At 44.6% G+C, this 22,097-nt stretch overlaps 1 protein-coding gene across 5 annotated transcripts in view; it reads left to right on the top strand.

The window, feature by feature from the left end:
- Positions 1-22,097, top strand: part of LOC144493796 (uncharacterized) — a 293,145-nt gene that overhangs the window by 201,012 nt on the left and 70,036 nt on the right. For all 5 annotated transcript variants that reach the window (XM_078213293.1, XM_078213294.1, XM_078213296.1 and 2 more), the window contains exon 6: positions 17,016-17,140. In XM_078213293.1, coding sequence (XP_078069419.1) covers positions 17,016-17,140 — 125 coding nt within the window. The remainder of the gene's footprint in view (positions 1-17,015; positions 17,141-22,097) is intronic.

Below are 22,097 nucleotides of genomic sequence, written 5' to 3'. Positions count from 1 at the left end.
ACATCCTTCTTATAGTGAGGTGACCAGAACTGCACACAATATTCCAAATGTGGTCTCACCAAGGTCCTGTACAGTTGCAGCATAACCCCACGGCTCTTAAACTCCAACCCCCTGTTAATAAAAGCTAACACACTATAGGCCTTCTTCACAGTTCTATCCACTTGAGTGACAACCTTTAGAGATCTGTGGATATGGACCCCAAGATCTCTCTGTTCCTCCACAGTCTTCAGAACCCTACCTTTGACCCTGTAATCCACATTTAAATTAGTCCTACCAAAATGAATCACCTCACATTTATCAGGGTTAAACTCCATTTGCCATTTTTCAGCCCAGCTTTGCATCCTATCTATGTCTCTTTGCAGCCTACAACAGCCCTCCACCTCATCCACTACTCCACCAATCTTGGTGTCATCAGCAAATTTACTGATCCACCCTTCAGCCTACTCCTCTAAGTCATTAATAAAAATCACAAAGAGCAGAGGACCAAGCACTGATCCCTGTGGCACTCCGCTAGCAACATGCCTCCAATCTGAAAATTTTCCATCCACCACCACCCTCTGTCTTCGATCAGACAGCCAGTTACCTATCCAATCGGCCAACTTTCCCTCTATCCCACACCTCCTCACTTTCATCATAAGCCGACCATGGGGGACCTTATCAAACGCCTTACTAAAATCCATGTACATCAACTGCCCTACCTTCATCAACAATAATATACTGGTAAACAACATCACTGTTACATCAGAATGGGAATTTCATGCCTGACTAACCTACCTAATTTCTTCAAGGTGGTCATGTCCCAGGAGGATAGTGGAAAATCCTCCAATGAGGCTATAGTGTACTCCCACTATTCCTTTGGCACCAAGAAAATGAATTATAATGGGAATGTAGTGTGAACAAAAAATTAAACTATCAGCTTCCAGGGCTTTCTCCTTCAATAATGCTCTTTCTGTATGTCCATTGCACACACCAATCATTCTTTTTGTGAAAATTAACCTCCTGCTATCAGCTCTAACATTGCCTTTTACTAGCTTGCAACTGTAATCTATTATCTCACTCTTGTACCTTAGTTTGAAATAATTTTCCTGTATTTACCTTCTCCATTAATTGTAAAACTCAATAAATCCATTTCCATAAATGTCATTATTCAACATCAAAAACCCTCGGAATAAAATGTAGGTAAGGACACTAAAATAGTAGAAGGAGTGGTGACCACCAAGAGGAGTAACAACAAAATTATTTATTAATTATTATAACTATTTACGGAGAGCGAGAAAAAGGGGCTTGCTATTCTACTCACTGGGGCAAACTCCCTTGCTCTTCAAAAATATTGCTGTGGCATCTTTAACAATCCTTGCGAGAGGGCAAGAAAGACCACCACTTACTATCTCATTCAAAAACATGGCACTCTTGACAGTGCAGCACTCACTCGGTTTTGAACCCACAAACTTCTGATTCAGAGGCACAAATGCTGCCAGATAACTCATATCTGACACTAAGAGAAGGGTATGCACCTCTCCCTCTAAAATAGCACACTTTGCAATTTATTTCCTATTGATCCATGCTTTTTAATGTGGCTCTGGACGTACTAATTAAACAATATCCACCCAGAGTTTATGATCAGTATCTTATGTCAGCAAGTCCATGTTGGTCGCTCTGCCTCCTTCTTATCACGCTAATTGCCTTGCAATCATATATTTCACTGATTCTGTAATGATGGTGTGTAAATCATGGAGTATATTTAGTGCTGATTCAGCCCCTTTGCATTATTCAAGCTTTGCCTTGCCAGTGGAGTTGACATTTTTTGCGGTTGTGAGACTGCTCATTATTTTCTCCTCCTTGTGCATGCGGCAATCTTTATATGATTTAAGTGGGCTTGTAAATAGTCCCTGGGTGGCCTTCAGCTATTTAGTTGGCTTAAGTTGGACAGAAATCCAGGATGTAATTACTGCAAACAACCATTAGCTCAATGAGGTCAACATTAGAAGCAAAGAGTTGCCTAAAATGTCATGATTTTTTAGCATTTCCCTCTGAGCTGCACTGCAGTTCAGTAACTGATATATTGCTGATACAATTAAAAGATAATTCATAGTGAACAAATATCACAACATACAAATGATGCATTGCATTGGCAGGAGAGAGATAAAGTGTCCTAGATTAGAAATATAGAGTTATTCATTCCCGGGGAGAAAGAAAAGCGGTAATTGAATGAAAAAAAACATTTCTTGTTGATCAGGAGCAAGGATAGTCAGGAACACATTATTTTGCTTCAAGTGGTGCCAATAAATGACTCAGTCGAAAAGGGGAAATGCTCACTCTTTGTCAACCTGTCAGTAAGCTCGGAAGCCAAAGTATGGCCACTTTTCTACCTCCATGCAGTCAGTCAGTCAGTTCATTAACTTATTCACACATGCACACAATGAACAGTCTTAAACAGGAATTATCATAGCTGCAAATTTATTCTCTCATAGAAGTTTACACAATTATGAGAGGCATGGCTAGAATGGATAGTTGAAGCCTTTTTCCCAGGATAGAAATGTCAATTACTAGGGGACATGGGTTTAAGGTAAAAGGGGGAAAGTTTAAAGGAGATGTGAGAGACAAGTTTTTTTTTACACAGAGGGTGATAAGTGCCTGGAATGCACTGCCAGAGGAGGCAGTAGAAGCAGAAACAATTGCAACATTTAAGAGACATCTTGACAGATACATGAATAGGCAAGGATTGAAGAGTAGGCACAGGGGATCAAAATTAAATGCAAAAAGTCTCACAACACCAGGTTGAAGGCCAACAGGTTTATTTGGAATCACGAGCTTTCGGAGCACGCTCCAAAAGCTCGGTGATTTCAAATAAAACTGTTGGACTTTAACCTGGTGTTGTGAGACTTCTTGCTGTGCCCACCCCATTCAATGCTGGCATCGCCACAAAATGAAATATGTGAGCATAATTGCCAGACTCCAGCGCCAGCCATAAAGGAAACAGTAGCCCTCAATGTATACATAGCTGTCCAGTTGACCCTGCCCATGTGGGATGGTTGACCATTGAAACATTCTGTCAGAACCCCCTGTTATTGAGAGATTAAGGGAGGGAACATCCAGACAGGAGGTCAGAGGTGAATGAAGTTGAATGGGTACCAGATGTGAGAGTGAGTGCAAGCCACATGATAAGGTACAAATGACAGATTCCAGGACCAGGAGGACAAAGGGTGTTGGGAGAGTCTGAAGGCATTGAAACACGAACCTGACTGTCTCAGTATCTCTCTCCGTCATCCCTCTCCGGGTTCTGAGAGATCTTGGGACGGAGCCAGTGAAGCTGGCAACTGCACTGGAAGAGCACAGAATTCAGCAGCAATGAGAGGCCGCACCCAGGGAGTACCCAGCACCAGGAGTCAATGGGGCCGCAGGACAGGCTCAAGAGCTCACCACAGCACAGGCTGGACAGGGTATTTGAGGGAGAAGAGGAAGGGGACCGAGGGTTTACAGGACCCAGAAGTCCTCCTTTGAGCTGTTGGACAACATGGCAATCATGTGACTCCACACGCTCTGTGACATCAGGGAGTCCTGCATATTAACAGGAAGGGATTCCACTCCCTAATGTCCAGCTGGTGTGTAAAGATCATGCACACGCGTGCACGTTTTCCAGAGACTGCGCATGATAGCTTCATCCTTGGGCAGTCTCAAATCACTGGGATATTCAAGGGTCACCCCAGGCTGCAGAGATGGTTTGAAGGGGTCAAAGGATACCAGCTGAGATCTTGGCTGTTGCCTGTGCAAGAGCTGAGACTGAAGCAGGGGCGCTTTACAACAAGGTCACAGTGTCACCTGGTCTGTGACAAAGTGGTTCATTAGGCTTCCACTGCCTGGTTAGTCCGACGGGGCCCTGCAGTACCATCCCCACAGGGTCTCCTGCATCGTCTGCTGTGCCCTCCAAAACAGCATAATAACAGGGCGATACCCTTGATGATGAAGACCAGGATGAACCGAATGTCTGATGAGGAGACTGTCTAGAAGGGAATGGAGGGAGAGGCTGGAGGAGACAGGATGGAGGCCAGGTTGGGGGCGGGGGGAGGATTTGCATGGGCAGAAAGTTGAGGGATGCCTTCATTGCTTCCTGCTTTACACAGTAAGACCATCATATTGTCCAACAGCTCTAAACCTTCCTCCTTCCCCCAAAAATGTTGTGGCCCCCCCGTGATCAAGGAAATGAGGTCTTCATGAAAAACAAGTCCTCAGGGTACGATGCCTAGGGAGTCCTTCTGCTTGCTTAGCCAGTCAGGGACAGCACGGTGGTTAGCACTGCTGCCTCACAGCGCCAGGGACCCGGCTTCAATTCCCGGCTTGGGTCACTGTCTGTGTGGAGTTTGCACGTTCTCCCCGTATCTGCGTGGGTTTCCTTCGGGTGCTCTGGTTTCCTCCGACAGTCTGAAATACGTGCTGGTTAGAGGCATTGACCCAAACAGGCGCCAGAGTGTGGTGACTAGGGGAATTTCGCAGTAACTTCATTGCAGTGTTAATGTAAGCCTTACTTGTGACTAATAAATAAACTTTAACTTTCAATGTAGGAGGGTGATGATCACTCGCAATGAGGAAAGCACTGGTGTTCCTCAGCTACTGCTTATGTTTGTCTGCCTGCTGACTCCCTGTGTGAGTGAAGGTCGGGTCCACATCCCTTTGGCTCGAGAGGGGGATTAGGGGTGGGCATCTAGGGTTCACTGATCAATGCTGGAGTCCTTCTAGGATGTATTTACTCACAGTTTGAGTGGGCCTCACCATTACCCTTACATTGAGGGGCTGTAATACAAGCTGTGTCCAACTATGCCAGTGAGAGGAGTGTCAGAGTGAGGCCTTAAGGTTGTGACCAACAAGAAATTTTAATATAGTGACAAGTGCTATTGTGACATTTGATAAAGATCCCACAACTATCTGAGCCTAACTTCACCCATGCGAACATTGTGCTCCTACAACCGGAGAGTGAATTGTGGCCCGCCTCTCCTCCATAGCGTCCAGCAATCGAGTGAGGACTCCCTATGAGAATCTGGCAGCTGTTTTTTTCTGTTGCCATTCTCCTGGCTTGAATGAGAGTGAGTGCTTTTGAGGCGTTTAAACATGGCACCCCTTCATTGATGTGCTTGGATGAACCCCGAGGAAGCGAACCAGATGCTTTGCGCTTCAGGTGTAGCATTTTTCACGTGGGGAAAGAAAGATATTTCTAAGTATCTAAATATTCCGATTCAGATCACATTGCCAGGGCCAATGGGATTTTCAAGCCAGAAAAGACACTGGCACTTTTTTTGGAAAATTCCATTTTTAAAATGGAAGATGTCTCAAAAGCTTGAGCTGTGCCAAATTTACACTGTGCAATAAAGTTCTGCAATTTTTTTGCTGGTGTTATGCTGATTTCAGGCTCATTGTGTCAAGAAATTTAGGGCGGTGGCACAGTAGTTAGCACTGCTGTCTCAGCACCAGGAACCCAGGTTCGATTCTGGCCTTGCCTGTCTGTCTGTGTGGAGTTTGCATGTTCTCCCTGTGTCTACATGGATTTCCTCCGGGTGCTCCAGTTTCCTCCCACAGTCCAAAGGTGTGCAAGTTAGGTGGATTAGCCATTGGCCCTCAGTGTCCCAAGATGCGCAGGAGAAATTAGCGGGTAAATGCATGGGGTTATGGGGATAGGGCCTGCGTAAGATGTTCTGTCGGGGAGTCAGTGCAGGGCCAAATATATTTCTTCTGCAGTGTAGGGATTCTGTTTTATGATTCTATGAAATTCAACCTATGGGTAATGGAAAGGCTATCCCTGTGTGTACTGTGACACAGAGAAGTATGTCCAGGATCCAGTCAATTGGACAAAAGCTTTAATATTTAAGAGAACCCCACTATAGTTGTGTCTAAAAGTGCAGGGAGAAAAACAACAGTAAAACTTTTCTCGCTCTCAGCTCTTGCCTCTCAAACCACCTCATAATTGAACTATTTCCTTTTTCTCTTTCCAGTCTGGGAGTCATTCCTGATCAATTAAACTACCTTTAAATCTTGAATAAAGCAACACGTCTTCATCTGAGAAATTCCAACATCTTAAAACCATACCCCTGCAATGAATGCAGAGCACTGCAAAGCTTATGCCTTGCATCTCTTCCCTCTGTCGCTCTGTAAAAATATATGTTTGTCTTAGAATCTTAGAGTCATCGAGGTTTACAGCATGGAAACAGGCCCTTCGGCCCAACTTGTCCATGCCATCCTTATTTTTTTTTAAAACCCCTAAGCTAATCCCAATTGGCCCATATCCCTCTATACCCATCGTACCCATGTAACTATCTAAATGCTTTTTAAAAGATCAAATTATACCCGCCTCTACTACTACCTCTGGCAGCTTGTTCCAGACACTCACCACCCTCTGTATGAAAAAAGAAATCATTAAAAAATCAAGCAGCTACATTAATGATGCAATCGAAAAAATTACAGTTCTAACGATGTGATTGTGAGCTGTGAGGCATATGAAAAACTGCCTCTGAATTCTCTAAATGTTGGATAAAAATCAAGGTGATTGATACATCAGTCTTTTTTTAATTTAATAATTGAAAGACAACTTAGCTGAAGAACGGCAGTGTGGTAATGGAGGGGCGATCAGAAGAGGGGTTAAATGTTAAAATGTTCATTCCTAATGTCAGGACACCTTCTACTGTTGATGATTAAAGCAAAACTGTATGCAAATACATCAGCCATACTTCACCCCTTCAGTGACACATCCCCTCTGACTTCTTTTGTGTCTCTTCAATAATGTATAGCTGTCCAAAATATAAACTGAAGAAAATGACCCTGACACAGTGAAAACCATGATGTGGAGATGCCGGCGTTGGACTGGGGTAAACACAGTGAGAGTTTTAACAACACCAGGTTGAAGTCCAGCAGGTTTATTTGGTAGCAAATGCCATTAGCTTTCGGAGCGCTGTTCCTTCGTCAGATGGAGTGGAAATCTGCTCTCAACAGGGCACAGAGACACAAAATCAAGTTACAGAATACTGATTAGAATGCGAATCTGGTTGGCTGTAGAGATTCGCATTCTAATCAATATTCTGTCACTTGACTTTGTGTCTCTGTGCCCTGTTTAAGAGCAGATTTCCACTCCATCTGATGAAGGAGCAGCGCTCCGAAAGCTAATGGCATTTGCTACCAAATTAACCTGTTGGACTTCAACCTGGTGTTGTTAAAACTCTTGCAGTGAAAACCAGGCAGTAAACTAGATTAATATTCGAGAGCAGAAAAATAAAATGCATATTTGGCCAAGAAATGTGATTAAGCTAAATAGAAACTGTCTTTCAATCCAAGAATATTCAAATTGTTCTTTCAGTAATTGATGATGGCTGCACAAATAAAGGATTTTCACTTTGATTTATAACTGATACAGAGCCTCAATTAATCAGGAGGTGAAAGATGTAAACTACATTTGGGGTATCAGAAATGTAACTTTTGGGTCATAAAATGAATATCAGAAACTGCCATTGAAATCATTTCCCGAAGCAACTCAAGACCTAAAACAAATTCAAATGTTTTAAATATGATTATAGTTAATTTGAAAGAAAATTCTCTCAGTGGATCATGTTTATTTGTAGAAAGGCTATATTGCATTAACCAGATTTTATAAACTGCAACACTCAGATTAACTTACCTTTTCCGACATGAAAGCTCATGTGTTTTACAGGTTTGTCGGTGTAGTACTGAGGGAGTGCCATGTTTCTTCAGAAGGAACTCTTCAAAATGCAGCAAATGAAACAACAACAAAACTTACTCCAACTTATAAATCAAAGAAAGGTTGAATAAAGAAACATCATTACTCCAAACTTGGGCCTCACCCTGGGCCACTCCAAGCTTCCCACAATTCTACATAGTTTCTTATTTAAAGTGGATCAGTTGGTCAGCTGACTATTACATCTTGTTCCCATTGGTCACATTACATACAACACAAATTTTTCACTGGTTACATTCGAACATAGTAAGAAGTCTCACAACACCAGGTTAAAGCCCAACAGGTTTATTTGGTAGCACAAGCCACTAGCTTTTGCAGCGCTGCCCCTTCATCAGGTGAGTGGGAGTTCTGTTCGCAAACAGGGCATATATAGATACAAATTAAATTTACAAGATAATGGTTGGAATGTGAGTCTTTCCACGTAATCAAGTCTTGAAGGTACAGACAATGTGAGTGGAGAGAGGGTTAAGCACAGGCTAAAGAGATGTGTGTTGCCGTCCCATCATATCAGGCAATGGGACCCTGTCCGGCTACAACAACGGCATCCTGAAACCCATTGTACAAAGAACCCCCAGCTTTTGTCACCACACTACGGACTTCCTACAGAAACTCAGCACACATGGAGCAGTTGAACCAGAAACACTCCTTGTCACAATGGATGTCTACACCAACATCCCCCACGACGATGGCATTGCTGCAACTGCCTCAGTACTCAACGCCGCAACTGCCAATCTCCAGATGCAATTTTACAACTCATCTGCTTCATCCTGGACCACAATGTCTTCACCTTCAACAACCAGTTCTTCATCCAGACACACGGAACAGCCATGGGGACCAAATTCGCATCTCAATATGCCAACATCTTTATGCACAGGTTCGAACAAGACCTCTTGACCGCACAGGACCAATACACTAGATACATCGATGACATTTTCTTCATTTGGACTCATGGCGAACAATCACTGAAACAACTATATGATGACATCAACAAGTTCTATCCCACCATCAGACTCACCATGGACTACTCTCCGGAATCGGTTGCATTCTTGGACACGCACATCTCCATCAAGGACGGTCACCCCAGCACTTCACTGTACCGCAAGCTCACGGATAACCTCACGATGCTCCACTTCTCCAGCTTCCACCCGAAACACGTTCAAGAAGCCATCCCCTATGGTCAAGCCCTCTGTATACACAGGATCTGCTCAGATGAGGAGGATCGTAACAGACACCTCCAGACGCTGAAAGATGCCCTCATAACAACAGGATTTGGTGCTCAACTCATCGATCGACAGTTCCGACGCACCACAGCGAAAAACCGCACCGACCTCCTCAGAAGACAAACACAGGACACGGCGGACGAGTACCCTTCGTCGTCCAGTACTTCCCTGGAGCGGAGAAGCTACAACATCTTCTCCGGAGCCTTCAACATGTCATTAATGAAGACGAACATTTCACCAAGGCCATCCCCACACCCCCACTTCTTGCCTTCAAACAACCACACAACCTCACACAGACCATTGTCCACAGCAAACCAGCCAGCCTTCAGGAGAATAGTGACCACGACACCACACAACCCTGCCACAGCAACCTCTGCAAGACGTGCCGGATCATCAACACGGATGCCATCATCTCACATGAGAACATCATCCACCAGGTATACAGTACATACACTTGCAACTCGGCCAAAGTTGTCTACCTGATACGCTGCAGGAAAGGATGTCCCGAGGCCCGGTACATTGGGGAGACCATGCAGATGCTACAGCAATGGATGAATGAACACCGCTCGACAATCATCAGGCAAGAATGTTCTCTTCCTGTTGGGGAACACTTCAGCGGGCACGAGCATTTGGCCTCTGATCTTCGGGTAAGCGTTACAACTTGGAACATAGATCATTACAGCGCAGTAAAGGCCCTTCGACTCTCTATGTTGCGCCGACCAGTGAAACCAATCTAAAGCCCATCTAACCGATATCATCCATATGTTTATCCAATGACCATTTAAATGCCCTTAATGTTGGCGAGTCCACTACTGCTGCAGGCAGGGCATTCCAGGCCCTTACTACTCTCTGAGTGAAGAATCTACCTCTGACATCTGTCCTATATCTATCACCCCTCAATTTAAAGCTATGTCCCCTCATACTAGCTATCACGATCCGAGGAAAAAGGCTCTCACTATCCACCCTATCTAATCCTCTGATCATCTTGAGGCATCTCTATTAGGTCACCTCTTAACCTTCTTCTCTCTAACGAAAACAACCTCAAGTCCCTCAGCCTTTCCTCATAAGACCTTCCCACCATACCAGGCAACACCCTAGTAAATCTCCTCTGCACCCTTTCCAATGCTTCCACATCCTTCCTATAATGCAGCGACCAGAACTGTATGCAATACTCCAAGTGCGGCCACACCAGAGTTTTGTACAGCTGCAACATGACCTCCTGGCTCCGAAACCCTCTACCAATAAAAGCTCACACACCGTATGCCTTCTTAACAACCCTATCAACCTGGGTGCCAACTTTCAGGGATCTATGCACATGGACACCGAGATCTCTCTGCTCATCCACACTACCAAGTATCTTACCATTAGCCCAGTACTCTGTAATCCTGTTACTCCTTCCAAAGTGAATCACCTCACACTTTTCCACATTGAACTCCATTTGTCATCTCTCAGCCCAGCTCTGCCGCTTATCTATGTCCCTTTGTAACCTGCAAAACCTTCCGCACTATCCACAACGCCACCGACTTTAGTGTCATCCGCAAATTTACTAAACCATCCTTCTACGCCATCATCCAGGTCATTTATAGAAATGACAAACAGCAGTGGCCCCAAAACAGATCCTTGCCGTACACCACTAGTAACTAAACTCCAGGATGAACATTTCAGATCAACCACCACCCTCTGTCTTCTTACAGCTAGCCAATTCCTGATCCAAACCACTAAATCACCCTCAATCCCATGCATCCGTATTTTCTGCAATAGCTTACCATGGGGAACCTTATCAAACGCTTTACTGAAATCCATATACACTACATCAACTGCTTTACCCTCATCCACCTCTTTGGTCACCTTCTCAAAGAACTCAATGAGGTTTGTGAGGCACGACCTACCCTTCACAAAACCGTGTTGACTGTCCCTAATCAAATTATTCCTTTCTCGATGATTATAAATCCTATCTCTTATAATCCTTTCCAAAACTTTGCCCACAACAGAAGTAAGGCTCACTGGTCTATAATTACCAGGATTGTCTCTACTCCCCTCCTTGAACAAGGGGATAACATTTGCTATCCTCCAGTCTTCTGGCACTATTCCTGTAGACAATGACGACATAAAGATCAAAGCCAAAGGCTCTGCAATCTCCTCCCTAGCCTCCCAGAGAATCCTAGGATAAATCCCATCCGGCCCAGGGGACTTATCTATTTTTACCCTTTCCAGAATTGCTAATTATTATAACTCCTTATTAACCTCAATCCCGTCTAGTCCAATAGCCTGTATCTCAGTATTCTCCTCGACAACATTGTCTTTTTCCTGCGTGAACACTGACGAAAAATATTCATTTAGCGTCTCTCCTATCTCTTCAGACTCCACACACAACTTCCCACTACTGTCCTTGACTGGCCCTAATCTTACCCTCGTCATTCTTTTATTCCTGACATACCTATAGAAAGCTTTAGGGTTTTCCTTGATCCTACCTGCCAAGGACTTCTCATGTCCCCTCCTGGCTCTTCTTAACTCTCTCTTTAGGTCCTACCTGGCTAACTTGTAACTCTCAAGCGCCCTAACTGAGCCTTCACGTCTCATCTTTACAAAAGTCTCCTTCTTCCTCTTCACAAGAGATTCAACTTCTTTAGTAAACCACAGTTCCCTCGCTCGACCACTTCCTCCCTGCCTGACAGGTACATTCTTATCAAGGACAGTCAGTAGCTGTTCCTTGAACAAGCTCCACATTTCAATTGTGCCCATCCCCTGCAGTTTCTTTTCCCAAACTATGCATCCTAAATCTCGCCTAATCGCATCATAATTTCCTTTCCCCCAGCTATAACTCTTGCCCTGCGGTATATACCTATCCCTTTCCATCGCGAAAGTAAACGTAACCGAATTGTGGTCACTATCACCAAAGTGCTCACCTACCTCCAAATCTAACACCTGGTCTGGTTCATTACCCAGTACCAAATCCAATGTGGCCTCGCCTCTTGTTGGCCTATCACATTGGACAAAAACTGACCCCTCTGAAGTACTCGAACTATAGCTTTTCCAGTCAATATTTGTAAAGTTAAAGTCCCCCATAACAACTACCCTGTTACTTTCGCTCCTATCCAGAATCATCTTTGCAATCCTTTCCTCGACATCTCTGGAACTTTTCGGAGGCCTATAGAAAACTCCCTACAGGGTGACCTCTCCTTTCCTGTTTCTAACCTCAGCCCATACTCCCTCAGTAGACGAGTCCTCATCAAACATCCTTTCTGCCACCGTAATACTGTCCTTGACTAACAATGCCACACCTCCACCTCTTTTACCACCTTCCCTGCTCTTACTGAAACATCTAAACCCCGGAACCTGCAACAACCATTCCTGTCCCTCCTCTATCCATGTCTCTGAGATGGCCACAACATCGAAGTCCCAGGTACCAACCCATGCTGCAAGTTCACCCACCTTATTCCGGATGCTCCTGGCATTGAAATATACACACTTCAAACCACTTTCCTGCTTGCCAGTACACTCCTGCGATGTTGAAACCTTATCCATGACCTCACTACTCTCAACCTCCTGTACACTGGAGCTACAACTCAGGTTCCCATCCCCCTGCTGAATTAGTTTAAACCCTCCCAAAGAGCATTAACAAATTTACCCCCAGGATATTGGTACCCCTCTGGTTCAGGTGCAGACCATCCCGTTTGTAGAGGTCCCACCTACCCCAGAATGAGCCCCAATTGTCCAGGTATCTGAATCCCTCCCTCCTGCACCATCCCTGTAGCCACGTGTTCAATTGCTTTCTCTCCCTATTCCTCTCCTCACTATCACGTGGCACGGGTAACAAACCAGAGATAACAACTCTGTTTGTTCGAGCCCTCAGTTTCCACCCTGACTCCCTGAATAACTTGCCCACCACCGACGTCAAACTTACTGGCCTATAATTTCCCGGATTTCTTTTGGAACCTTTTTTAAGCAACGGAACAACATGAGCCACCCTCCAACCATCCGGCACCTCCTCCGTGAATACTGACATTTTAAATATGTCTGCCAGGGCCCCTGCAAGTTCAACACTAGCTTCCCTCAAGGTCCGTGGAAATACCCTGTCTGGTCCTGGGGATTTATCCACTCTGATTTGCCTCAAGACAGCGAGCACCTCCTCCCCTTTAATCTGTAAAGGTTCCAAGACCTCCCTACCTGTTTGCCCTATTTCCGTAGACTCCATGCCCGTTTCCTCAGTAAATACGGATGCAAAAAAACCATTTAGTATCTCCCCCATCTCTTTTGGTTCCATACACAGTCTACCACTCTGGTCTTCAAGAGGACCAATTTTATCCCTCACTATCTTTTTGCTCCTAACATACCTATAGAAGCTCTTTGGATTTTCCTTCACTCTGTCTGCCAAAGCAACCTCATGTCTTCTTTTAGCCCTCCTGATTTCCCTCTTAAGTAGCTTCTTGCACTTTTTATACTCCTTGAGCATCTGATGTGTTCCTTGCTGCCTGTACATTTCATACAACTCTCTCTTCCTCTTAATCAGTGTTACAATCTCCCTTGAGAACCAAGGTTCCTTATTCCTATTTACTTTGCCTTTAATTCTGACAGGAACATACAAACTCTGCACTCTCAAAATTTCTCCTTTGAAGGCCTCCCACTTTCCATTTACATCCTTACCAGAGAACAGCCTGTGCCAATCCACACTTCCCAGATCCCTTCTCATTTCATCAAATTGGCCTTTTTCCAGTTCAGAACTTCAACCCGAGGACCAGATCTCTCCTTATCCATGATCAGGTTGAAACTAATGGCATTATGATCACTGGATCCAAAGTGTTCCCTCACACTCACATCCATCACCTGCCCTAACTCATTTCCCAATAGGAGATCCAATATTGCATCCTCTCTAGTTGGCACCTCTATACACTGATGTAGAAAATTCTCCTGAACACATTTTACAAACTCTACCCCGTCTAAACCTTTAACAGTATGCGAGTCCCAATCTATATGTGGAAAATTAAAATCCCCTACTATCACAACTTTGTGTTTCTTGCAGTTGTCAGCTATCTCTCTGCTGATTTGCTCCTCCAATTCTCGCTGACTATTGAGTGGTCGATAATACAACCCCATTGATGTGGTCATACCTTTCCTGTTTCTCAGCTTAACCCATAGGGCCTCTGTAGACAAGCTCCCTAATCTATCCTGCCTGAGTACCGCTGTAACATTTTCCCTGATCAACAATGCCACCCCCCACCTTTTATCCCTCTGCCTCTATCCCATTGGCACCCTGGAACATTGAGCTGCCAGTCCTGCCCCTCCTGTAGCCAAGTTTCACTAATGGCTATAATGTCATATTTCCATGTGTCTATCCATGCCTTCAGCTCATCTGCCTCCCCCACAATACCCCAGAGGCCTTTTTCTGCACTGTCGGGATTCTATGATTTTCATGACTTCTGAATTTCCTGTAGTGCTTTACAGTGAATGGGTCGTAAAGAGTGCCTTTGGTACATTGGCCTTTATAAATCGGAGTATTGAGTATGAAAGTTGGAGTGTTATGGTAAGGTTATATAAGGCATTGGTGAGGCCGAATTTAGAGTATTGTGTACAGTTTTGGTCACCTAGTTACAGGAAGGATGTAAATAAGGTTGAAAGAGTGCAGAGAAGGTTCACAAGGATGTTGCCGGGACTTGAGAAGCTGAGTTACAGAGAGAGATTGAATAGGTTGGGACTTTATTCCCTGGAGCGTAGAAGAATGAGGGGAGATCTGATAGAGGTGTATAAAATTATGAAAGGCATAGATAGGGTGAACGGTGGGAAGCTTTTTCCCAGGTCGGTGGTGACGTTCACGAGGGGTCATAGGATCAAGGTGAGGGGGGGGAGGTTTAACACGGATATCAGAAGGACGTATTTTACACAGAGGGTGGTGGGGGCCTGGAATGCGCTGCCAGGCAAGGTGGTGGAGGCGGACGTACTGGGAACGTTAAAGACTTATCTAGATAGCCACATGAACAGAGTGGGAATGGAGGGATACAAAAGAATGGTCTAGTTTGGACCAGGGAGCGGCGCAGGCTTGGAGGGCCGAAGGGCCTGTTCCTGTGCTGTATTGTTCTTTGTTCTTTGTACTTGGCTCCGCTCACAACCTCAGTTCTTACAACAACAGAAATACTTTTGAAGTATAGTCATTGTTGAGAACACAGCAGTCAATTTTTGCACAGCAAGTTCCCACAAACAGCAATGAAATAAATGCTTAAATAATCTGGGGTTTTTTCCACTTCATGTTGGCTGAGAGATAAACATTGGCCAGGTGCTGAGGAGAACTCCTTGGTTGTTCTTTGAAAGAGTGCGATGGAATATTTTACATCCACCTGAGAGGGTGGGTGGTTAACATCTGGTGTCAAAAGATGACACCTCCGACAGCACAGCACTCCCTCAACACAGCACTGAAGTGTTAGTCCAGTTACAGTCACCAGAGGAGGGCTTGAACCTAAAATCTTTTGCCTCAGAGGCGAGTGTCGACCACTGCATCATGACTGACACTCAAGAAATTTCTCTTGATAATATTTAGAGAATATATGGTGTGACTCAGTGTAATATAATCCTTTCTTAAATGGCCTTTGACTGAGACCAAGAGCACACAATGGATTCTCAGCGAGAAACAGGGAGTATCATTTCGAAACAGGGTATGCCATTTCATTCCAAGGCTAGAGTTGACTGCTTTGGAAGCTTTGAGGACAACAAGTGGTGCCAAATCCCCATAAAGTCTCCTACTTCTTCATCCACTTTGCCGAGCAGTTTTGGCATTTTGAATTATGGTGGTGACCGAAGCTTCTGTTGTCACTGCTGTTCATAGGTATAAAGATTTAGACTTTTACGTCAACAGAGTTGGGGCAGATTGCTTTGAAAGCACTTCTCCTATCCAGACCCATCTCCTATTCGCCAGCTTCGAACCAAAGGAAGGCTCATGAAGCTTCTGAGGATCTCTGGGCAAAATAAGGAACATAGGCATTGTGAGATTAAGTTTAATTCAGGACCAGTCATCTGAAACCCTTTAAGTCCTTCATTCAAATTAACAAAGACAGCACAATAAGAAGGGAAGAGAAAGATATCCTTGTGTCTATCTGCAGCAGGTGTAACAGCTACTGGATAAATCAGTTTTGTCAACAATGCAAGCTTCAAAATCCATCCAGAGAACTCTAAGCTACTTCAGAAACTAAACCTCAAATTCACTCTCAGGTACAACTTCAAAGACGAAAAGTAATTCAAAGCCACTGAAAGCTTTTCCCAAAGCCAAATGAGATAATACAAGCTTGAACAGGATTCCTTTCAGTGCACTGAATCAAATAAGCAATTCTTCCTAGAGTGCTCTCACCACCCTCTCCCTCAGCCCTTTACAAATCCCAGTTGGTCTGATGAGACCAATCTCAATCTATCCAACAGATGATCGAGCAGCTGATCAGGGAAGCATGAAATAGGGCACACGCCAACAATTATAGTCAGATCCTTCTTGAGAAACAAGATGAAACCTTTGAGGAAAATATGTGAAAAATCTCAGAGCTCCATTAAATGGTCACTGTCCCTTAGGGATTGTCACATGCATGATACATAGAAACAGAATGAGACCATTTAGCCCCTTGCAATTCAGTTGAATCTTAGTTGTTCTGTATCCCAACACCATTGGCCCTGTAATGATTAGTAACTTTGCCGAACAAAAATCTCTAAATCTCAGTTTTGAAATTTTGTATTGGTTCCTAGTGTTATTGGGGAGAAGGTTCAATATTTCTGCTCTCCTATTTGTGTGCTTCCTGACATTACCTTTGAACTACCTAGCTTCAATTTTAAGGTTATGTTCTCCGGTTCTGGATTATCCCACCAGAAGAAACATGTTCTCTCGATCCACCCTCTCAAATACTTCAATCATCTTAATTAGATTCTAAATTAATCTTCCTTAGCAAAGGAAATACAAAAGTAGCCTACATAGCCAGTCTATGTTAAAGATAGTTTATATCCCTTATATTCTACTATTAGTGCTCAACACAGGGCAATGTTTAAACATTAACTTCATGATGTGACTTTCAGGAAGTTTTGCTCTTTCCCCACAGGTGCCTTCCAGGTTTCTCTGGGCAGTTTTGTGAGGAAGACATTGATGAGTGTAGATCTGGACCTTGCCTCAATTATGGACTCTGCCAGGACTATGTTAATGGGTATTCCTGCACATGTGCACAAGGTAAGTACCGTGCATGAATTTTCTAATTGTTTCAGTGACACAATGCTGTTCCGTGTGTGACTTATCAATTTGACTCCATCAATGTAATGTCGACATTTTTGAACAAATGTACACTCAACGTTCATTACAATTAAATAAGGAGAGTGTTGTTCTATATCAGTTTATGTCATTGAAGCTTCAAAGTTTCCTTTAGTACCGTGAAAAATACTTCCAAGAAAAGAACAGTTGCAGTCATGGAAATTGGTAAAGACAAGACTCCCAATATAGCCCCTTTCAAAACAATTATACTGCTGTTCTATATTTCCCGTAATGTGATGTGAATCTTTTACAAAAGCTGGAGCTCAGATATTCCAAATTCACTGTATGTTCCTTTTCCCCATCCCCCTACTCAATTGTATTCCCTGTCATTTTATTCACTGTTATGTGCTTGTTTCAGCGTTAAAGATAATTGTAATATGTTGCCCTTATAATAATGTTGCCTTATGTACATGATGTGGAGATGCTGGCGTTGGACAGGTTTACTTGGCAGCACTAGCTTACTCACCTGAAGAAGGGGCTTGGGGCTCCGAAAGCTAGTGCTGCCAAATAAACCTGTTGGACTTTAACCTGGTGTTGTGAGACTTCTTACTGTGCCTTATGTACAACCAGCACACATTGGGAAATCTCAGACACACTTCCCAATAGTTTCTGTCCATTGAAATGATTGCCCTTATTCCTGGAGTTTTCATCATATGAACTCTCTGCCAACTGCTCCTCCAGCTAATTGGCCTTTTGCTAATCTCCAACAATTTAGAATCATACAGTGCAGAAGAGGCCCTTCGGCCCATTGAGTCTGCACCGACACATGAGAAGCACCCTCCTAATCTCATTTACCAGCACTTGGCCCATAGCCTTGAATGTTATGATGTGCCAAGTGCTCATCCAGGCACGGTAGCACAGTGGTTAGCACTGCTGCTTCACAGCTCCAGGGACCTGGGTTCGATTCCCGGCTTGGGTCACTGTCTGTGTGGAGTTTGCACATTCTCCTCGTGTCTGCGTGGGTTTCCTCCGGGTGCTCCGGTTTCCTCCCACAGTCCAAAGATGTGCGGGTTAAGTTGATTGGCCATGTTAAAATTGCCCCTTAGTGTCCTGGGATGCATAGATTAGAGGGATTAGTGGGTAAAATATGTAGGGATATGGGGGTAGAGCCTGGGTGGGATTGTGGTCGGTGCAGACTCGATGGGCCGAATGGCCTCTTTCTGTACTGTAGGGTTTCTATGATTTCTATGATTTTTAGAGGATGTGATGCAACCTGCCTCTACCACTCTTCCAGGCAGTGCATTCCAGACCATTACCACCTCTGGGTAAAAATGTTTTTTCTTCACATCCCCCTAAATCTCCTGCTCCTCACCTTGAACCTATGTCTGTCATGACTGATCCTTCAACTAAGGGCAACAGCTGCTCTTTATCCACTCTGTCCATGTTCCTCATAATCTTGCACACCTGAGTGAGGGAACCATGGTTCACGAAAGAGGTGGAATGTCTTGTGAAAAGGAAGAGGGAAGCTTATGTAGAGATGAGGAAACAAGGTTCAGATGGCTCGATTGAGGGTTACAAGTTAGCAAGGAATGAGCTGAAAAAGGGGCTTAGGAGAGCTAGGAGGGGACATGAGAAGTCCTTGGCGGGTCGGATCAAGGAAAACCCCAAGCCTTTTTACTCTTATGTGAGGAATAAAAGAATGACCAGGGTGAGGTTAGGGCCGGTCAAGGACAGTAGTGGGAACTTGTGTATGGAGTCAGTAGAGATAGGCGAGGTGATGAATGAATACTTTTCTTCGGTGTTCACCAAGGAGAGGGGTCATGTTTTTGAGGAAGAGAAGGTGTTACAGGCTAATAGGCTGGAGGAAATAGTTGTTCGGAGGGAGGATGTACTGGCAGATTTGAATAAACTGAAGGTCGATAAGTCCCCTGGGCCTGATAACATAAGAACATAAGAAATAGGAGCAGGAGTAGGCCATCTAGCCCCTCGAGCCTGCCCCACCATTCAATAAGATCATGGCTGATCTGACGTGGATCAGTACCACTTACCCGCCTGATCCCCATAACCCTTAATTCCCTTACCGATCAGGAATCCATCCATCCGCGCTTTAAACATATTCAGCGAGGTAGCCTCCACCACCTCAGTGGGCAGAGAATTCCAGAGATTCACCACCCTCTGGGAGAAGAGGTTCCTCCTCAACTCTGTCTTAAACCGACCCCCCTTTATTTTGAGGCTGTGTCCTCTAGTTTTAACTTCCTTACTAAGTGGAAAGAATCTCTCCGCCTCCACCCTATCCAGCCCCCGCATTATCTTATAAGTCTCCATAAGATCCCCCCTCATCCTTCTAAACTCCAACGAGTACAAACCCAATCTCCTCAGCCTCGCCTCATAATCCAAACCCCTCATCTCCGGTATCAACCTGGTGAACCTTCTCTGCACTCCCTCCAATGCCAATATATCCTTCCTCATATAAGGGGACCAATACTGCACACAGTATTCCAGCTGCGGCCTCACCAATGCCCTGTACAGGTGCATCAAGACATCCCTGCTTTTATATTCTATCCCCCTCGCGATATAGGCCAACATCCCATTTGCCTTCTTGATCACCTGTTGTACCTGCAGACTGGGCTTTTGCGTCTCATGCACAAGGACCCCCAGGTCCCTTTGCACGGTAGCATGTTTTAATTTGTTTCCATTGAGATAGTAATCCCATTTGTTATTATTTCCTCCAAAGTGTATAACCTCGCATTTATCAACGTTATACTCCATTTGCCATATCCTCGCCCACTCACTCAGCCTGTCCAAATCTCTCTGCAGATCTTCTCCGTCCTCCACACGATTCACTTTTCCACTTATCTTTGTGTCGTCTGCAAATTTCGTTACCCTACACTCCGTCCCCTCCTCCAGATCATCTATATAAATGGTAAATAGTTGCGGCCCGAGTACCGATCCCTGCGGCACGCCACTAGTTACCTTCCTCCAACCGGAAAAACACCCATTTATTCCGACTCTTTGCTTCCTGTCGGATAGCCAGTCCCCAATCCACTTTAACACACTACCCCCAACTCCGTGTGCCCTAATCTTCTTCAGCAGCCTTTTATGGGGCACCTTATCAAACGCCTTTTGGAAATCCAAAAACACCGCATCCACCGGTTCTCCTCCATCAACCGCCCTAGTCACATCTTCATAAAAATCCAACATGTTCGTCAAGCACGACTTTCCCCTCATGAATCCCCTCATGATGAAATGTATCTCAGGATTCTTTGGGGGGCAAGGGATGAGATTGCAGAGCCTTTGGCTTTGATCTTTGGGTCCTCACTGTCCACGGGGATGGTGCCAGAGGACTGGGGAGTGGCGAATGTTGTTCCTCTGTTTAAGAAAAGGAATAGAAATGACCCTGGTAATTATAGACTAACCAGTCTTACTTCGGTGGTTGGTAAATTGATGGAAAAGGTCCTTAGGGATGGGATTTACGACCATTTAGAAAGATGCGGATTAATCCGGGATAGTCAGCACGGATTCGTGAAGGGCAAGTCGTGCCTCACAAATTTGATTGAATTTTTTGAGGAGGTAACTAAGTGTGTTGATGAAGGTAGGGCAGTTGATGTCATATACATGGATTTTAGTAAGGCGTTTGATAAGGTCCCCATGGTCAGCTTATGATGAAAGTAAGGAGGTGTGGGATAGAGGGAAAGTTGGCCGATTGGATAGGTAACTGGCTATCTGATCGAAGACAGAGGGTGGTGGTGGATGGAAAATTTTCGGACTGGAGGCAGGTTGCTAGCGGAGTGCCGCAGGGATCAGTGCTTGGTCCTCTGCTCTTTGTGATTTTTATTAATGACTTAGAGGAGGGGGCTGAAGGGTGGATCAGTAAATTTGCTGATGACACCAAGATTGGTGGAATAGTGGATGAGGTGGAGGGCTGTTGTAGGCTGCAAAGAGACATAGATAGGATTCAAAGCTGGGCTGAAAAATGGCAGATGGAGTTTAACCCTGATAAATGTGAGGTGATTCATTTTGGTAGGACTAATTTAAATGTGGATTACAGGGTCAAAGGTAGGGTTCTGAAGACTGTGGAGGAACAGAGAGATCTTGGGGTCCATATCCACAGATCTCTAAAGGTTGCCACTCAAGTGGATAGAGCTGTGAAGAAGGCCTATAGTGTGTTAGCTTTTATTAACAGGGGGTTGGAGTTTAAGAGCCGTGGGGCTATGCTGCAACTGTACAGGACCTTGGTGAGACCACATTTGGAATATTGTGTGCAGTTCTGGTCACCACACTATAAGAAGGATGTGGAAGCGCTGGAAAGAGTGCAGAGGAGATTTACCAGGATGCTGCCTGGTTTGGAGGGTAAGTCTTATGAGGAAAGGTTGAGGGAGCTAGGGCTGTTCTCTCTGGAACGGAGGAGGCTGAGGGGAGACTTAATAGAGGTTTATAAAATGATGAAGGGGATAGATAGAGTGAACGTTCAAAGACTATTTCCTCGGGTGGATGGAGCTATTACAAGGGGGCATAACTATAGGGTTCATGGTGGGAGATATAGGAAGGATATCAGAGGTAGGTTCTTTACGCAGAGAGTGGTTGGGGTGTGGAATGGACTGCCTGCAGTGATAGTGGAGTCAGACACTTTAGGAACATTTAAGCGGTTATTGGATAGGCACATGGAGCACACCAGGATGATAGGGAGTGGGATAGCTTGATCTTGGTTTCAGATAAAGCTCGGCACAACATCGTGGGCCGAAGGGCCTGTTCTGTGATGTACTGTTCTATGTTCTATGTTCTATTACCTCAATCAGATCGCCCCTCAGTCTTCTCTCCTCCAACAAAAACAAACCAAGCCTATTCAACCTCACTTCATAACTGAAATGTTCAGTCCCAGGCAGCATCCTGGTGAATTTCATCTGCATCCCCCCCCCCCAGTGCAGTCACATCCTTCCTG

The sequence above is a fragment of the Mustelus asterias genome, chromosome 5, assembly GCF_964213995.1.
Source record: "Mustelus asterias chromosome 5, sMusAst1.hap1.1, whole genome shotgun sequence".
Taxonomy (NCBI): Eukaryota; Metazoa; Chordata; class Chondrichthyes; order Carcharhiniformes; family Triakidae; genus Mustelus; species Mustelus asterias.
The sequence above is the reverse complement of the archived record's forward strand: the minus strand, read 5'-3'. Positions and strand labels throughout refer to the sequence as shown.